The sequence below is a fragment of the Dama dama genome, chromosome 24, assembly GCF_033118175.1.
Source record: "Dama dama isolate Ldn47 chromosome 24, ASM3311817v1, whole genome shotgun sequence".
Classification (NCBI taxonomy): domain Eukaryota; kingdom Metazoa; phylum Chordata; class Mammalia; order Artiodactyla; family Cervidae; genus Dama; species Dama dama.
In genome coordinates, this window is record NC_083704.1 from 10,517,992 (window position 1) to 10,538,652 (window position 20,661).

General features: G+C 40.5%; 1 protein-coding gene across 1 annotated transcript in view; it reads left to right on the forward strand.

The window, feature by feature from the left end:
- The window catches only part of RBMS3 (RNA binding motif single stranded interacting protein 3), a 780,234-nt gene extending 761,442 nt beyond the window's left edge, over positions 1-18,792 (forward strand). The window contains exon 15 of the mRNA XM_061127655.1: positions 12,067-18,792. Coding sequence (XP_060983638.1) covers positions 12,067-12,073 — 7 coding nt within the window. The 3' untranslated portion in view covers positions 12,074-18,792. The remainder of the gene's footprint in view (positions 1-12,066) is intronic.
- The last annotated feature ends 1,869 nt before the right edge of the window (positions 18,793-20,661 follow it).

Below are 20,661 nucleotides of genomic sequence, written 5' to 3' on the forward strand. Positions count from 1 at the left end.
GGAGACTTCAGCTCGCCTTCTCTGCACTGTTCCTGGAGCTCATCTGGGGTTTCAGCACCCCCCTGCCTGCGGGCCACCCAAAGGCCTCTGGTCCCAAAGCCGCCCCAGAGCCTGCCCCGGCTGGAGCCCTTCCGGTGCCCTAGGGAGGCAGGGGGCAGCACGTGGGGACAGAGGCTGCATTGGTGGCCCTGCTGTTTGCGCTTCAGCAATGCTGCTTCACGTCTGTGGCTGTGCGGTCTTCCTCTGTGAGCATTCCGGGTCGTGGCTTCCTCACTCTCCTCCCCGCAGCTCTTTCCCCGCAGCCTACAACTGTTCCCTCCGCAGGTCTCTTTCTAAACCCCACAGTGCCAGTCCCCGTCTGCACCAGCAGACAGTGTCTGAGGCTGGGGCGTGCAGGGCTGTGGCACAGACCATCTGTGCAAGTCTCACTCCATCCTGCCTGCCACAGCCTGGCTGCTGCACTCTCCTCCAAGCCCCAAAGTGCCCCTCTGTCCCAGCGCATCTCCCCACCAGCAGGAGGGCGTCCAGATGTGGGAGCCTCTCCTGCCTGCAGTTCCCCACCCAGGCATGCAGGCATCTTCCTTACCCTGACTCAGTGTCTGAGGTCTTCTGCTAGCGTTCAGCAGGTGCTCTGCGAGACTTCTCCCATTTGGAGATGTATTCTTGATGAGGTGAGGAAAGTTGTACTCCACATCCTCCTAATCCTCCGCCATCTTGACTCCCCCTGTAATTTAATTTAAAATATCTCTAGACATTACGGTGTGAAATATATGTGCGATGGGTTAAGCTACTTTTCAGGGGCACTCAGCCACCCTAATCAGAATTTCACACCCCACAGGAGGTCAGCTCTCATTTAATGAGAAAGGCCAGAGGTTTGTACAAGTATTTTAAACTACCCATATCTCAATTAGCATAATGATTGTTAGAAATGAGTTGCCTGATGAAAGCAGTGCCATGTTAATTAGCATAATGAAACTGGAAATGAGCTCCATTTGTGAGATTCAGAATATCCAAGATAACGTGAATTGGCTATGGTACTTTACGGATGCTCTCCACTCAACCCAGGAAAGACGGAGCAAGGATGCAGGGAAGCTTGTAGCCTGTGCCGTTAGGGATGCTGCTTTGGGTTGCTCTCAAAACAAGACTGTCATAAAGCAGATTTCTCTATAGGGAAAATGAAGTCCCACCTCTAAAAAATGGTCAGCAGGCAGACCGCCCCCCCCCCCCCATGCTCCTTGTGACTGTCCAGAACCTCTTCTCCCTGCTTTAGCTGCCCCCACTTTTCATGATCACTGTGTGATACGACAGGAGTCGGGGGGGGGGGGGGGGGCTGTCCCTGCCCAATCCAGAGAGAACATATCTCCCTCTGAGGAATGCTAGCAAGTCTCCCCACCCACCTCCATCCTAGACCCAGTTTCACCCTCAGTATCACGCAGCACGCCAGATTTTATGCTCTGACACCATACCCCTGCCCTCAAGAGTTTACATTGTAACTGAGGCTGGAGCCTGGTGATGTAGCTGGATGAATTATAGGAGATAAAGTCCACCAGGCCAACTTTCATATGCCTTTGGGCCTTGGATATGTAGCTTTGTGTAGATTAAGAGTTCTCAGTTTTATTCTAAGAGAGCTACAAAACCTCTGGAGAGTTTGAAGAAAAGGAAGGATGGAATTTGATTGATATTAAATGACTCCTGCTTCAGGTTCCCATCTCCAGATTTTTGAACTTCCTGTTTCCTCTACCTAGAATGCTTTTCCTCTAAGACTCTCCTAGATCAGCTTGTAATTGTCTTTCACATGCAGGCCTGTATGAGAGACCTTCCTTGATACCAAATCTTAGGTATTTATCCAGCCACTTTCTAACACAGAATATTTTTTAAAATATTCTACTTTGAGATTCTTTTTCTTTTTGATGGTTTGCTAATTGATCCATTGATTGTGAGTCTACTCCTAGTAGGAGATAAATTCCAAGAGGATGGGGCAGGCATCTGCTTCTTTCCTAGCTCTTTCCTTAGCATCAGGAATAGTGCCTTTCACATAGTAGGCACTCAGTCAAGAACTGTTAATTGGATAAATAAAGGTGTCATTTTCATTTACCCAGACATCATCAAACTGTTAACAAATGTGTGTGTGTGTGTGTGAGACTCAGTCGTGCCCGACTCTTTGCCATCCCATGTACTGCAGCCCAGCAGGCTCCTCTGTCCATGGGATTTTCCAGGCAAGGATACTGAATTGACCTGCCATTTCCTTCTCCTTGAAACTGTTAACATGGAGGGTCTTAACTCATTCATTTCCTCACTGTGCCTTGAAACACCCGAAGCCGGTTTCCCATCCTCCCCAAGCCCTGAGAGGTGCTCCTGCCCGCACGGCGTCTCTCATCCCGCACTGGTGTCTCTCATGGTGCTCCTGCAGAGACAGTCTCTGCTCCCTCCTCACATATTAGCTCACTCAGTGGACTGAAAAAAACCCAGCATGCTTGGACCAGATGCCAGAGATCACCATATTGTTTGATGTGATTCACACAGACTTTAAATTTAAAAACAAAAAATAGGAGATGGAGACAAGGTGACAGAGTAGAAGGACATGAGCTCCCTTTTTCTTATGGAAACACCAGAATCACAGCTGACTGCTGAACAGCCATCATCCAAGAAATGCGGGAGCCTATCAAAACATGACATTCTACCTCCAAAGACAAAGGAGCAGCACAAAAGGATGGAAGTGCGGGCACAATCAGGATAACATCAAATACCATACCTATGGCGTGAGTGACCCACAAACTGGAAAACAATTATACCACAGAAGTTTTCCCACCGTAGTGAAAGTTCTGAGCCCCATGTCAGATTCCCCAGCCTGGGGATCTGGCAACAGGAGGAGAAGCCCCCAGAGATCCTGGTGTTGAAAGCCAGTGGCGTCTGATCCTGGCGATCCCACAGGACTGGGGACAACAGAAACTCCGCTCTCGGAGGCTGTATGCCAGGTCCTGTGTGCACCGAGACCCAGGAAAATAAGCCGCGGCCTCTTAGGAGCCCAGGCCAGACCCGCCTGCTGGTGCTGAAGGGGCTCCCGAGGAAGCGGGGAGCATCCAGGCTCACTGTGGGGCAAAGACTACTGGCAGCAGTAGTTCTGGGGCGTTCTCGCCGGCACGATCCCTTCTGAAGGTCACCATTTTCTCATCAAGACCTGGCCCCTCCAGCAACCTGTAGGCTCCAGAGCTGGGACACCTCAGGACGATCAGTCAGCAAGCGTGGAACACAGCAGCCCCCATCACTGGAGACCATGCAACTATACATCAATAAAATGGACAACCTAGATAGAGTAAATGGACAAATTCTTCCAGTACTGCACAGGAAGAAATAGAAAACATGAACAGACCAATCATAAGCAGTGAAATTGAAACTATGATTTAAAAATTCCCAACAAACAAAAATACAGAACCAGACAGCTTCACAGGCAAGTTCTATCAAACATTTATAGAAGAGTTAACCCTGACCCATCTGAAAATCTTCCAAAAATATCACAGAGGAAGAAGCACTCCCAAGCTCATTCTATGAGGCTACCATCACCCTGATAACAAAACAAGATAAAGATACCACAAAAAAGAAAATTATAGGCCAATATCACTGCTAAACATAGACATTAAAATCCTCAAGAAAATACTAGCAAAAGAAATTCAACAACACAGTAAAGGGATCATACACCCTGGTCAAGTGGGATTTATCTCAGGGATGCAAAGATTCTTCAATATATTCAAATCAATTACTGTGATACACCACATTAACAAAATGAAGAATAAAAGCTGCATGGCCCTCTCAATAGATCCAGAAAAATATTTTGAAGAAGTTCAACACCCATTTATGATGAAGAACTCTCTAGAAAGTGACTGTAGAGGGAACCTACCTCAACATAATAAAGGCCATATATGACAAACCCACAGCTAGCATCATTCTCAATGGTGAAAAACTATTTCCTCTAAGACAAGGAGCAAGAAAAGACAAGGATGTCCATCCTTGCCACCTTTATTAAACATACTTTTGGAAGTTCTAGTCATGGCTATCAGAGAAGAAAAGGAAATAAAAGGAATCCAAATTGGAAAAGAAGTAAAGCTGTCACTGTCTGCAGATGACATGATACTGTACATAGAAGTATAAAAAGAGTATCTGAAAGTATCTGAAGGAGATGGGAATACCAGACCACCTGACCTGCCTCTTGAGAAATCTGTATGCAGGTCAGGAAGCAACAGTTAGAACTGGACATGAAAAAACAGACTGGTTCAAAATAGGAAAAGGAGTACATCAAAGCTGTATATTGTCACCCTACTTATTAAACTTATATGCAGAGTACATCATGAGAAACACTGGGCTGGATGAAGCACAAGCTGGAATCAATATTGCTAGGAGAAATATCAATAACCTCAGATATGCAGATAACACCACCCTTATGGAAGAAAACAAAGAACTAAAGAGCCTCTTGATGAAAGTGAAAGAGGAGAGTGAAAAAGTTGGCTTAAAGCTCAACATTCAGAAAACTAGGATCATGGCATCCGGCCCCATCACTTCATGGCAAACAGATGGGGAAACAGTGGCTGACTTTATTTTTTGGGGCTTCAAAATCACTGCAGATGGTGACTGCAGCCATGAAATTAAAAGACACTTACTGCTTGGAAGGAAGGTTATGACCAACCTAGACAGCATATTAAAACGCAGAGACATTACTTTGCCAACAAAGGTCCATCTAGTCAAGGCTATGGTTTTTCCAGTAGTCATATATGGATGTGAGAGTTGGACTATAAAGAAAGCTGAGTGCCGAAGAATTGATGCTTTTGAACTGTGGTGGTGGAGAAGACTCTTGAGAGTCCCTTGGACTGCAAGGAGATCCAACCAGTCCATCCTGAAGGAGATCAGTCCTGGGTGTTCATTGGGAGGACTGCTGTTGAAGCAGAAACTCCAATCCTTTGGCCACCTGATGCGAAGAGCTGACTCATTCGAAAAGACCCTGATGCTGGGGAAAGATTGAGAGCAGGAGGAGAAGAGGACAACAGAGGATGAGATGGTTGGATGGCATCAACCTATTCTCATAAAACCATAAGATGCTGCTGAAAGAAATCAAAGATGACACAGATGAAAAGATATACTGTATTCTTGGATTGGAAGACTCAATATTGTGAAATGATTATACTACTCAAAACAATCTATAGATTCCATGCAATACCTATGGCATTTTTTTTTTAGAAAAACAAACAAACAAACAAAAAGTCAAAATTTGAATGAAGACACAAAAGACCCAAAGAGCCAAGACAATATTGAAGAAGAAAAACGGAGTCAGAAGAAACAGTCTCCCAGACTTCAGACGATACTATAAAGCTACAGTCATCAAAATAGTATGGTAGTGGTGCAAAAACAGAAATATAGATCAATGGAACAGGAGAGCAAGTCGAGATAAATCCACATACCTGTGGTCAACTAATCTGTGACAAAGGAGGCAAGAAACACACAATTGAGAAAAGACAGTCTCTTCAGTAACTGGTGCTGGGAAAACTGGGCAATTACATGTAAAAGAATGAAATTAGAACACTCTCTATGCCAAAAATAAACTAAAAATAGATTAAGACCTAAATGTAAGGCTACACAGTATGAAACTCTTAGAGGAAAACAGGAAAAACACTCTCTGACGTACATTTCAGCAGTATCTTTTTTGATAGACCTCCTAGAGTAATGAAAATATAAACAAAAGTAATTTTAAAATAATTAATTAAACTTAAAAGCTTTTGCATAGCAAAGGAAACCATAAGCAAAATGAAAAGATAATCCACAGAATGGGAGAAAATCTTTCCAAATGAAGCAGCTGACAAGGGGTTAATCTCCAAAATATACAAACACCTCATGGAGCTCACTATCAAATAAGCAAACAAACCAATCAAAAAATGGGCAGAAGATCTGAAAAATAAAATTTCTTTAGAAAAGATAAACAGATGGCTAGAAAGCATATGAAAACATACTTAACATCACTATCAGAAAGATGTGAATCAAAACTACAATGAGATATCACCTCCCACTAATCAGAAAGACCATCATCAAAAAACTACAAACAAATGCTGGAGAGGTTATGGAGAAAAGGGAATCCTCTTACACTGTTGGTGGGAATGTAAATAGGTACAACCACTATGGAAAACAGTACAGAGGTTCCTCAAAAGAAACTAAATTTGAAAAAAAAAAAAAAAAGAAACTAAATTTGCCATATGATCCGGAATCCCACTTATGGGCATATATCTTGCAAAAACCATATTTCAAAAAGATACAAGCAACCCAATATTCATTGCTGCACTATTTACAATAGCCAAGACATCAAAGCAACCTCAACATTCATTGACAGAAAAGAGGATAAAGGAGATGTGGTTCATATAGACAATAATATTACTCAGCCAAAAAATGAATGAAATAAATCCTTCTGCAGCTGCATGCATGGGCCTAGAGATTGTCTTACTGAGTAAAGTCAGACCGAGAAAGACAAATATTTTATATCACTTATTTGTGGAATCTTTAAAATGGTACACATTAACTTATTTACAAAATAGAAATAGAGTTACATATGTAGAAAAAAAACCTATGGTTACAAGGGGGTTAGAGGAGGAGGGATAAATTGGGAGATTGGGATCAACATATACACACTATTGCATATAAGATAATTAATAGGGACCTACTGTAGCACAGGGAAATCTACTCAATACTCTCTAATGGCATATATGGGAAAAGAATCTAAAAAAGAGTGAGCATATGTTTACATATAACTGATTTACTTTGTACACCTGAAACTAACAAGTATAAATCAACTATACTCCAATAAAAAGTTAAAAAAAAAAAAAAAACTACAGACAACACAACAGAAGGTTATAGGACAAAAGTTTGAGAAATGTTAATAATGTGCATGTGAACAAAAAGGTTATATTTGGAATCATGGGTCAGCAGAATTTTAATATTCCAAATTCCACTTTTCAAGCTAAAAAAACATTACCTCCTATTTTGTTGTCCCGTTTTTGTTTTTGTTTTCTCCTATTGTTCAAAGGGGATAGTAATGCAAGAGGCTGGTTACTCTTTACCCAAACCAGGAAAATGATACCTGTGCTTTATTTTGGATGTTCTTTGGAAATTCCAGTTTCTGCTCAGTTTTTCCCAGTTTTTCTGTGTGTACTTAGAAAATTTTTTTAAAAAACTAGGACTTGAAAAGTATGAGTCTGCAAGCAAAGCTATATTCTAATATACAAGATCAGAAGTCCTTAAAATTCCATCTTTTCCATTTGCCAATTTTTACTCAAGGGGCCTCCCTTAAATCTTTAAAGTAAGAGATTACATCAGTGTTCTTCAGAAAATATAAGGCAGATCTCATAGCTGAGGGAAGACTGACCCCCCTTCCCTGAATTTGGGGTGTGGGCTTCTGGTAACTCAGACTGTAAAGAACCCGCCTAACAATGCAGGAGACATTAAGAGATGTGGGTTCGATCCCTGGGTCAGGAAGATCCCCTGGAGAAGGGAATGCCTCCCGATTCCAGTATTCGTGCCTGGAGAATCCCATGGACAGAGGAGCCTGGCAGGAGCCTGCAGTCCATGGGGCTGCAAAGAATCAGACACGACTGAGGTCCTAAGCACAGCACAGCGCAACCTCACTCCTGTCTACCTTCCCTGTCCTAATGAAGTGTGAAAGTGCACATTTACATAGCGCTTATGTCATGCACTGGCATTCATAAAAAACAGAAGGCCTCCAAAATGTTAAGGCTTTGATCAGGAGCAAGAACATTCTAAGTTGGATAGTGAAACTATTTAAAAATTAAAATGAGTTGCACCATAAAAAGAGGAATATGTGTGACTGAGAGCATTATGAAAACACAAATAAAATGTATCATTAGTCACAATCTTAACAGACATGTGTGGATAGTAATCAAGGGCATATAATTTGCTGATTACTGTACTGACCATGTATAGACAATTGGTGTTATGACAGTTCTTTTAGAGAAGACTTGAAAAATTACAAAGCCCTAGCAATACTAGGGTTGAGATAGAAGCTTTCTAAGGTCAGTGTGAAGGTAGGGAGACTGACCACACTTTAAGATCACAGAGTCAGTCTGAATGCTCTCATCTTCCATCCTCCCCACCCCCGCCTCCCCCCAAAAAGCAGAGTGAATACATTAAAAAGTAGTAAAAAGTAGTAAATCATCATCTTAGAATTGTAGACTTTTAGGCTAGAAGAAGCCTTAAAATGATCTAATCATGCCATATTCACCAACGTCATTCCTGACAGATCACAGATTTTCATGTGAAAAGACGAATTCTGTGATGCACACTATTCTCCCACTACCTGATTACCCTTAGTAAACTAAACATGCAGTTAGGTTATCAACGAAGAAAGGCATCAATAGGGAAAAAAATGTTTTTGAAAACATGTGATCTTTTACATTAGTATCAAAATAATTATACTGACCAAAAAAATTCTCTTACAGTTTTTTAATAATTTTTTAAAGCATTCCAAAGGAGACCAGAACATACTGCAGTCTTTCAGGAAGTAAGTATCCATCTGGCCCTGTAGGGGGTCATGTCTGTTAGTATATTAATAGCTTTGAAGACAGCTACAATTAAACAAGCACAGAACTAAGGTTAGAGCAGTGTTTCTTAAATAGTCTTCCATTCAGACTTCAGCAAGCCACCATGAAGATGTAAAGTACAACCATTTATTTCCTCTCATTTGTTTTCATGTAGCAACAAGACCACTTGAAGGATGAAGCAAGTGATGGGAGGAGGCTATTGGAAGTATTTGTGTAAGGTTATAAAACTTGAAAGTAGCTCCAATATGACCCAACAATCCCACTCCTGGGCATAAACCCAGAGAAAACCACAACTCAAAAAGATACATGCACCCCCGGTATTCATTGCAGCACTATTTACGATAGCCAAGACACAGAAGCAACCTAGATGTCCATGAATAGATAAAGAGGATTAATGATACATATATACAATAGAATATTAATCAGCCATAAAGAGGAAGAAAATTGAGTCAGTTGTACTGACGTGAATGAACCTAGAGTCTGTCATACAGAGTGAAGTAAGTCAGGAAGAAAAGAATATCATATATTAACGTACAAGACTGTACAAGACTTGTACAAGACTCTTGAGAGTGCCTTGGACTGCAAGAAGATCACACCAGTCCATCCTAAAGGAGATCAGTCCTGAATATTCATTAGAAGGACTAATGCTGAAGCTGAAGCTCCAATACTTTGGCCACCTGATGTGAAGAACTGACTCACTGGAAAAGACCCTGATGCTGGGAAAGATTGAGATTGAAGGCAGGAGAAGGGGATGACAGAGGATGAGATGGTTGGATGGCATCACCAACTCAATGGACATGAGTTTAAGCAAGCTCCGGGAGTTGGTGATGGACAGGGAAGCCTGGCATGCTGCGGTCCATGGGGTCGCAGAGCCGGACACGCCTGAGGGACAGGACTGAATGTGTATATGTGGGATCTAGAGGTGCTTCCCCTGTGACTCAGCGGTAAGCATCTGGCTCCAACGCAGGAAGTGCCGGTGCGATCCCTGGGTCAGGAAGATCCCCTGGAGGAGGGCTCGGTAGCCCAATTCAGTTTTCTTGCCTGAAGAATCCCATGGACAGAGGATAACCCTGGCAGACTACAGTCTGTAGGGTCACACAGAGTCAGACTCAACTGAAGTGATTTAGCATGCATGCATGGAATCGAGAAAAACGGTACTGATGAACCTATTTGTGGGGCAGAAATAGAGACGAAGATGAAGATAATGGATTTGCTGACAGAGCGGGGAAAGGAAGGAGAGGGGAAGGCAAATTGAGAGAGTAGCACTGATACATACACACTACAATGTATAAAAGAGACAGCTTGTGGGAAGCTGCTGTAAGCACGGGGAGCTCAGCTCAGGGCTCTGTGATGACCCGGAGGCTGGGGTGGAGGTGGTGGGAGGGGGCCCCGGAGGGAGGGGATGTATGTACACACACAGCTGAGTCACTTTTTTGTATAGCAGAAATTAACATAACATTGTAAAGCCATTATCCTCCAATAACAAAGAAGGAAGGAAGCTGCAGCCTCACTCACACACAGGTCGCTTGGAGACCAGCCCACCAGACACAGCCGCGCAATGAGGGGTTCTGCGCCACGCAGCCCATTGACTGAAAGCAGTCACTAAACAGGTCTGGTGCAGATCCATGCCGTGTTAGGCATTTTCTGCTCAATGCACAGTAATACCAGGGCAGAAGATGGAAATGGGAACAAAGAATAGACCTAAAAACAAACACAAAAACACACACCAAGTGTGGTTCCCATAACAAGACAGAGCTTTAGAAATAAATGGAATGAGGATATACTTTGCAAAGGTATATATATAGAGATCAAATATACTCCATAGTTCCCAGGATGACGACGGAAATTTCCCTTACTGTTGCTGCTATTATGACAATTTTGCTGGCTTTCATTCTAAAAAGAAATGCCACTTTCTTTCATAACACAGAAAAACAAATGTATTTCTAGAGACTTAAACTCTGGTTAACAGTGGAAATAATCTATCAACAAGCTGCTTTCCTTACATGATTCTAGGAACAAGTTAGGCAGGGTTCTAACAGCCACAGCTGAGTCATATGAGGGCTTTTGGCAGACTAGAAAAAGAAAGCCCTCTGGGTCATCCCAGGCTAAGTCTCATCTAGCTCAAAGCATCATTGAGGGCTTTTTGTGAATTTGAGTAAGGGCCACATGCTCAGGGCAAATGCAGCCCTGCTCCGGAGTGCACAGCTTGGGGAACAGACTGTGGGCTGGAATTAGCCCCGAGGTTCTCCTGCATCCCTGCATCCTGTGCGGCAAAACACCTGGACCCCCTCTACACAGCAACTCTGAGCTCTCTATCAGAGCAAGCAACTGGGCATCAGAAGAACCCACGGGGCACCGAGGGAAGGCGCTTTCATGAAACAGGACCTAAAGAAAGTTCTGAAGAATCTTCATTTGTAAAAGATACCCCTGAAATTCTTGAACCAAATTCTCACCTGTGGGTGGAAGAGATAAGAGTAAAGATCAACCCACTGTTAGCTCAGCCCTGCCATATAGATGGGGCAGAAGCAGAAAGCATTATGTGAGCTGGGCTGGCAAAGTGGCATGTAGCAGAAATGGCATTTGTCTATTTAAACACCTATGATATGCATATCAGTCTCCCAGCCTCCTGCAGAGTGAAACACAGAAGTAAAATAGAGTTCCTCCTCTCAAGATTTCAACACCTTGTTGAGATAGAGGAGCGAGGAAGAAGAGAAGAAACTGGAGCGTGAACAAAGCTTCACTGCTCTCTTACCTGTCTTCAGTAATAAGCCTTCGGCTCGTGTGGATACACTTGGTGAGCTCTGTTTGATAACACACAATACACTGCTGCTGATGTAAGCTCTTATTCATGGGACTGGATACACGACAAGTTACTACTGGATAGCACAGGGAGCTGTATTCAGTATCCTGTGATAAACCATAATGTGAAAGAATATTTTAAAATGTATACATTCATATATAACTGAATCACTTTGCTGGACAGCAGAAATTAAAACTACATTGTAAATCAACTACACGTCAATTAAAAAAAAATTCTGTATCCTGGATATATAACAGGAAGTCATAGATATATTGACTGAGTTTGTGATGGATCTCATGAGAGTTCTGGAAGGACAGAACTACTCAAGGGATTTCTTGGGGAGCTAAAACATAAGCCACATATTGAAGAATACATTCCATGAACATAGGAAATATCACCTGTCTAGATATATTTGTATATTTAAAACTTTGCAGTTAAGAGAGATTCTTGATCTATTGGCCAAGATATTTAATATGAACAAGCTGCAAACACATATTAGTATGAAAGGGGCAGAATTTGACATGCTTCTAAGCCCAGTGTGTCCTGACAACTTCCTTGATGACTATTCCATTGAGAGAGCTTGTTAGCTTTTAAAGAACGCTCACCGGAAAAGGTCACAGAAGGGGATTTCAGAGTTGCTTTGGTGTAATGACCACTCCTCCTCCATTGTTTTCACAGACCATAAACAAGACTGAAGAATGTCCGTCTGAAACTCTGCCTTGAATGAAGAAACTTCATTAAACAAGAAGTTGGCTTCCAGTTTTGCACAGGCGTCGGTGGAATGCTGTTTTGTTTGTTTGTTTTTTTAATTTTCTACTTTACCCAATGAAAACAACGTGTTTTTACGTGCTGTGCAAATGGTTCCTTCATGTGGTCTGACAGTTTATTTTTGCATCATTTTTTTAATTAAAACAATCCCAGAAGAGGACAACTACTACAAACAAATAAAGCAAAACACGGAAGGTTGACATTCATGTGGAAGAACAATTGAATTCAGAATTTATCTGAAGGTGTAGATAGATTGATTTTTTTTTTTTTTTCAACAGGAAATCTGATGTCAAGAGGTGGGCAAGCAGAAATGGAAACAAATTGTCTTCCTCAGTAATTAAGCTACTCTTTCTTTTTCCCTTCTTGTTTAAATCTAGTGGGTTGGGTTTTTTTTTTTTTTTCTTAGAAATATTTAGGTAAGGTTTATCTTGAATCTTAATTGCCTTAATTTTAAGGACGTCAAAGGCTCTCGAGGCAAGCTGTCAACGTCTTGTTAAAACCAAGAAAGAAATGAAATATTGTACCGGTTTTCACTGGTACAGAAGTTTAAGACTATGAGTTTTTAGGGTGGAAAAAAAAAACTGTACAGTTTTAAAGAAAATGTTTTTCTTCATTTGAAGAAAATTTGCTGATAAAAGAAACCATGGCAACTGCAAGAATTGGGGAAATGCTGGGACTTCTCATGAACTTTGTCTTAAGTGTTGAATCGTTCTAGAAGGCTAAAACATTTTAAGGTAAAGTTATTAATGTTGGTTTAAAAACAACTGCATTAGAAATAATGCGTGTTTGGGGGGCAGAATGCAGATTTTTTTAATTTCCAAAGCGTGATCGCTAGCAAAATCATTAGTGCTTTTTATCTGCAGTCTTTTTTATGAGCTTTACAAACTTTTTAGTCAGCTTTGCTTGTCACATTGCAAAATCTAGCTTAAGAGCATTAAAAAAAAAAAAAAAACCTTAAGTAGATAGGAGCTTATTGTCAAAAAGTGCAAAAAAGAAAAAAACCACAAAAAAAAATAACAAAAAAAGCAATAGATAGAGAAATTGTTGACAATTTCTGTAGTCTTTCCTAGTTGTGATCAAATTCAGCCTATGGATGGCCTGTTTTATACCAAAGATGAAGTGGCACCCTGTTGCAGTCCAGAAGATAGAGGTTGCTTTTCTTTTCTTCTCTTTTCTTTTTTAAAATTTTATTTGACCTACATGGCCGGACCAGTTCTTACTTTGTTTGTTTAAACTACCTTCCACTGGTGTTTTACATACTGCAAAAAAAAAAAAAAAACATTGTTTTTATTTTAAATGTATATTTGTGGATAGTAGAAGCTTGTTCCTGTGGCCAGCAGTAGTAGCGCCAAGAGTTCTGGATTCCAACCAACAGAGCCAAGTGGCTTTGAATCCCACGTGCTTTTCTGGCTCTTTCCTAGTGCTCTTGAATCATGACGTCTGTATCGATGGCCACCAATGAGCTAACACACTTGTTTAACAGGTTGAAATTTCATTATGTGAATTTTGGACTCAAGATACTTCCTGAACTGGTCTGAAAGATCACTTGTTGAAAAAGCTCAGTGATGCTCTGTTGAGTGGTGAGTGGTCTCCTGAAAAGGCCTTGCACGGTATTTGTAACAATAGCCTTCCTTCTAAATTCCTGCACCTCTAGATTTTGTCTTCTTGCCTCAGTCTTTGTCATCACCTACCATGAATAGCCACCTTGACTTTGTCATCATCTACCATGAATAGCCACCTTGACTCTGCAGTTGGGGAGGGGATATCTTTTTTTTTTTTTTTTTTTTTTTTTGCCTCATTTCACTGTATTTTCATATCCTGGTATTGTCAGAAGAAAGACAAGACGACTTTTTAATTTCAGTTTAACTCTCTGAGGCAAACAGGACCAATGAGATTGAGGATTCTATTAGTGGAATTCAGGTAAGCTTTTAATGCTAGTTGACAATCAACAAATAGTATGATTTATATGAATAAGAACCCAAATAATTAGATTTGATCAATTTTTAAAGCCAAAGGAGATATATATTACATTGAGAATGATGCAAAACTTTGTCTAAAATGAATTAAATTGACTTACCAAACACCTCTGCATATTTGACTCATAAAATCTATGTTCAACCTGTACAGTTTTACCTGAAATGAAGGACAGTGGAACTCTGTTAATTGAACCATGCACTAGAATGGCTTTCTAATGGCTTATTAGGATCAATAGTTGAAACTCTTTTCACAAAGTCACAGGAACCTGTCTTAGTCCAGAAGGAAGAGGCACTGTAAAAGAAAACAGGGTAGGCATTTAAAAACGAATATATTAAAAGGTAAATCATATTCCTATTAGGTCAACATGAATAATGAGTTTGACTCATAAAATTCATCAACATTCTACTATGTTTGATCTATAAACAAAGGTCTAGTGTTAAAATATACCTAATTCTCTTATTTGAAAATCCCATGAATTGAAAGCTCTTATCTAGAGAGTGATTTCATATCTTTGTGGTCCAATTAGAAGCAAAAATATAGCCAAGGCAGTGTAGCATGTGCTACAAAAAAATTCCAACTGGTCATAGCCATCCCTATGGTTTCCCATGCTTTAGAGAGAATACTAAACTTACGTTTCGTTTTGTTCCATTCTTCAGCCTCTCGTGTATTTTAAGGATGGCATTTTCTCTTTGAGAAATGGGCCCCTGAGTCACAGGGGGATGAGCAAACCTGTATAGGAGCTGTGCTTTCTGCTTCCCTTTTTCAGTCTCTGAACTCTGTGTATAAACAAGGATTATCCTGGGCATAGTTCATTTGAATATGAAATCAACATACTTTCTTTGTCTTCTGTAAAAAAAAAAAAATCAATCAAAATGTAATGTGATACTAAGAAAGTCTCACTTCCACAATCAACAATGAGGCTAAGAGGTAGCTACCACGTGGCTGATGAATGTGCCTAGGTAACGTCCTGTTTCTATTCAAAGCTACTGCTTTATTTATACACTCAGCAACATTGTTTTCAACTACAAAATTTCAGTAATCTCAATTTTTTAAGCCACTTCAGGCAAAAGAAAACGACTTGCCATTTTATGTGTCCATCTGTGCTTTATGTTTGGGCTTTTTTTTATATTATGCCATACTATAATATCTTATTTTAAATCAAAAAGAAGGAAAAAGTGGCACATGTTCAAATTTGCATATATCATCTCTAAAATTTATCACCTAAAAATTATTTTTAAGAGTCAAGCCTGGGAAAAAAAATAAATACATCAATAGGTAGGCAGCATTACATTGTATGAAAAGTAAAACAAACCAAAACATGTGTTCAGTACACACTGCCATCAGAATCCTAATTTAATCAACAGTACAGGTCATGGAGATTTTAACCCAACTTAGGATTACAATCATTTTTTAAAGTATTCTGGTTCACTATACTTCAAGCATTTACTCAGATTTTCAATTTTTCCTCTCATGTGCAATTGCCAAGACTTAGCCTAAGTGTCAGTAAGCAAAGTAAAACCACAGTCCAAATAGGATAAACATTATTTCCTCCAAACTCTGGTCCACGGTCAGTGGAGAAGCGGGTATTCTTTTAATAAGGAGGAGGTGTTGCCAAGGAAGTCTGCACGGTGACTGGGAACTCCTCAGAGCATGACCACATCTTCTGAAGTCATCAGGGACCATAGGTAACACCTGCAGGGTGGAAGACTGTCCTTCAACACGGGCATGTCTTAAATATTGCAAGTTACATTCTATGCTATCAACAATAAAACCTTTGACCCAGCTGTGGTTTGGTCAGGGTTAGTTTGTTTCCCTGGTAGTTTCGACCCCTCAAATGTCATGCCCTGCTTCACCACTTGAATCAACTCTCCTGTGACCTTAACAGATCTGCTGCATTTGAGAGCATATATGACGCACTTCCACCCCCTCTTAATGAAAAACTGCATGATGTTAAAAGCGCCCATATCAGAGATGGAAAGCCCTAGGAGAATCCTAGATAGAAGGTTTACGAACCTACAGAATCCATTAACTGCTTGAAAAACTTTTATAATCATTTTCAATCTATGGATAAGAAAATAAAAGTACTTAGTTTTTCTAACTCTATTTGAGTAATTGGGGTGTCTATTATATGCATATGGGCTTCCCAGGTAGCCCCAGTGGTAAAGAACCTGCCTGCCAATGCAGGTAGACATAAGAGATACAGGTTTGATCCCTGGGTTACGAAGATCCCCTGGAGGACGGCACAGCAACCCACTCCAGGATTCCTGCCTAGAGAATCTCATGGACAGAGGACCCTGGTAGGTGACAGTCCATAGGGCCACTCAGAGTCAGCATGACTGAAGTGACTTAGCGTGCGTGCACGCGCGCGCACACACACACACCCGATGTCTTTCACAGTGGCCTACAATTCCCATTAATGAAAGCTGAGATCTTATGAGGACCTTTGCAGTCTTCTTTATGCTTGAGGAAAAGTTTCAATGACTGTCTTGACAGATGATGATCTAAGTAGGAGACTGAAAAGACACTTGACAATTCAGTCTCATTCTTAATTTGAGTGCAGGAACCACTGCAAGATGGGCTGATAAGCAGGGAGACATTTTTAAGTGGGTTTCTGTGATAAACGTTTTTATATGATATGAAATCAAATGAAAGGATATTTATATAGGTATATAATGACATGCAGCACATTGGAGGAACCACACTTCATAGTCAAATTTAAACATGTCATAGAACCCTGATCTCTATTACCTTGTCCTCAGTAAAAGAGTGAGAATGAGATTTTGTTTTTCATGTAATTGAAAAACATGACTGGCAGGTTTCAAAATTCAGAGCTCGCTGGGACTGACAGCCCCTCATTCCAATTTAAGGGACTGACAGGGTTGACACCCTTCCTATGACAGATTAATAATGAGATTCCAGTAATGAATCCATTTGTCTTGCAAATGACACCTACCATGGCATTGGAAGATAGCCGAGTCTAACTCAAATTGACCATTTCTTACCAAATACTCTGAAACATGAAGTTGGTCCCTTAATCCAAGTGTTCTTGGTCATGGCTGTCCCTTGTGGAATACAGAGAGTTCAGGGAAGTACAGAAGCTGAGAACAAAATCCCTGAGTGGCCCAAACAGTCGTTTTTGATGTAAGGCAGGGAAGCTCAGCCCAGATTGGTGATTTCTGGGTTTTTTTACCCCCAACATATATGCTCACTGTCACATAAAAAAAGGATGGATAGCTTCTCCATGTTTATGTCTTTGTATTTCTGGGAGGAAAAACAATGATTTTAGAATAGCACTGTCTCTGCGGCAGTTCTAAAGCTGGAGCAGGGTGAGGCGGGTCTTGGAGTCGCAGGAAGAACCACTAGGCCACTGGGTCCACAACTTCAATCTATTGTATTCCCTCCAGTTAGTGACTGCCCTTAAGCCCCAGTCCTGCAGAAACACAATCACTCCCAGCTTTTGAAGGGCTAATCATTTACTTTTGTGCACCTTGTTTATCTGTTCTTTTCAACTAAGGACTTCTCTTTCCTTCTATTAGAATTTCACCCTGAGGATGGAAAACAAAAAACATTTGGAAATAAAATTCAAATCTATTTTGTTTCTTGTTAAGGATCGATTTATTGAAGCAGTTTGAAATCATTGGTAAAATGAATGTCAGTGCATTATATACTGTGAGTTTTTAATATCCATAATGTCCCTTTCCCATCCATTGCAAACAACTGCAAGTTGGCTATATGCCTGCAGAACATAAACGAAAAAAGTATAGCAAAGAATTTGGCTTTCCTCAAATGAAATCTACTTTGATTTTGTTCACTATTGATATTTGAACCAGTAGAACAGGTCAACTCAAAATTGAGTTTGGGGAATATAGTAATAGCTCTTGGTTATATATGCACTTTTATCCCCATCTTAAATCTTTGACCAAAAAATTGCATTGTTTTATAATTTTTTGACTTTGTGTTACTACATTAAGGCTGAATGACCTAGAGATTCCGTTGGATTTTGTAAAAAAAAAAAAAAAAGAAAAAAGAAAATTTATTTCAAATTTAAATAGTATCCAAAGTGTAACTTCAGTGTTATGCTTTGTATTGTTAACCCTCTAATCTTATTAAGAAAGATGCTCTGTCCTCCTCCCCGAAATAGGTTATTTCCTCATTTGTGAAACAGGAGTTATTCCACGTTTCAAAAACAGGAAAAATATTTCACAGAGATACTTGAAAAACTTTTCTCCATTCTGGGAATTAATGCTTCCATTTATTTAAAAAGAAGAAGAATGTAATTGGAATCTTAATTTAAAAAATATATATGTGAAAGTGTACTTGCTTCATAATACTCAGTTTCTAAAAAGGAAGAAAAAGGGACACAGCTTCTTTTAAAACTGTTGTTTCAGGCCATATCTGATGTCACAGAACTTCTGAAACATCATTCAATTCTGGATTTTATTTAAGAGCATTTTGTACTGCTGTCTTTGACTGTCATGGAAAATTCTGTAATTGAACAGTGTTTCTGGTTTTATTTTTAACTTTTTCATCTGTACCACAGTCAAATTAGCTACCATTTTCCCCATTCCTTGAGCTTTCTGTAGATCAGTGGATGTTAGGTTTAAACTTCTGTTTTCTTTGATGAAGCTTTCAATAAAAAATGAAAATAAAATCAACCAAGCAGGGTTGTTGTGTTTTTCTTCAAGCTTAGTGGAAGGAACAGTGTCTATATTTAATTGGCTTCCTACAAAATTTATCAAAAAAAAGAACCCTCCCTGGTAACAAAATGTGAGAGAAGAGGGACCACTGTGCTCATGCAGAGGAGCCGGTTTAGGAGTTTTGGGGGTGTGGACCACTTAGGTCTCCCTGGGACTTCATACATTCTTTCTAATTTTTATGCATGAGAATTCAGAGATCATCAGCTTCTAACACACGCCCATCATCTACCAATAATGCTTTCTTTAAAGGGATGCTGACAAAGAGAACGTTTAGCTGCAGTCCAAAATTAGTAAAGTGAAAAATAATATATCTCAGACTTAACCTCACAGGGTTTTATTATTTCTGGATTTTTTAATAAAGGGGCATCATTTTCAATACTAATGAAAATGTCTCTCAGCTATCAAAAGGCCATCTTTTTGTTTAAATCCTTAGAAACAGGGAGCAGTCTTCTCCCCCAGGTTCTTTCTCCTGGCTTTAGGAAGCTGCAGGTTACCACTGTGAAAAAGCAGTCACCTGGAGGAACTGCTGTGCTGGTCTCCAGTGGAGTCCAAACCCAAATCCTCGATTCTGAACAGAAGCGTAACGTGAGGGGTGGCCATAGCAGCCAAGGCCAACACTACCTGAGCCGAGCCTCGCCGTGTGCCAGAAGCTGCTGGGGCCCCCACGCTGGAGCTCACACAACCTCACACACACGCTCTCAGGTCAGTCCTGCCACGGCTCCATTTTCCAGACGAGGCTTGGAAAGTGGGCAACCCACCCATGCACCTACATCTTTGAAAGGCTAGAGTATGCTTTTAAAAACAGCTTCAAACGCTCAACACCCGTGGGACTTCCCTGGTGGTCCAGAGGATAGGACTCTGCGCTCCCAGTGCAGGGGGCCCAGGTTGGATCCCTGGTCAGAGAACTTGATCCCACACGCTGCAACTAAGAGTTCATGTGCCAAAACTAAAGATCTTGTGTGCCACAACTACAACCTGGCGCAGCCAAGTAAATAAATAGTTTTTTGTGTTTTTTTTTTTTTTAATTTTAACCTTTGCTTCTAAGATTATTTTCTTCTTCAAAGGCTTTGGGAAATGCCAATATGGAAGGCAATTCTTTTTCAGTTTGTTTTTTTTTTTCCAAAAGTTCACCTCATTTGGCCTGAGATTCTGTGATTTCTATAGAAGAGGGTATTTGCACATCCATTCTAGTCACCTTGGTCACAATTCACATTTTCCATCCCAGAAATAACTTGCTATTTCCATCATCTCTGTGATTTGTTCTGGAAGGAAAAGTCCTATCTCCCACATAGATAGGCGTAACTTTTCATTGACTATTTCATTGAACAGTATGCAGTCCACGGACACTCTGTAAATATTTTAATGTTACAAAGATACAGTAGACACTTCTCATCAACAAGGATTTCATAGAATATGATATGACAACATTTTAGCATGAAATAAGATCAAGAGATTTTGCAAGCAATACACTTAACCCTTCCATGACTTGATGCAAAGTGGATGGAGAGACTCCCGGTCTGAATGCATCATATCCTCTCTCATCCACACACAGGATGGACCTTCCAGACACTTCACTGCTGCCTCTCCCAACTTCATACATTTCGCAGAGAAGTCAGATATTTTACCGTTGCCCTTTTTTCAAACCATCTGGGGGTATTTAATTCTTTTACAGCAAGAAGGATGGAACATGCCTTTCTGAAATGGGTGGAACTCTAGTAGCAGCTGATAGTAGTGTAAATCCTATGTTGCCATTTCAACAATCTTCATAGCATCTTCACAAGGAGTAAATTCCATCTCAAGAAACCACTTTCTTCACACATAACAAGAGTAA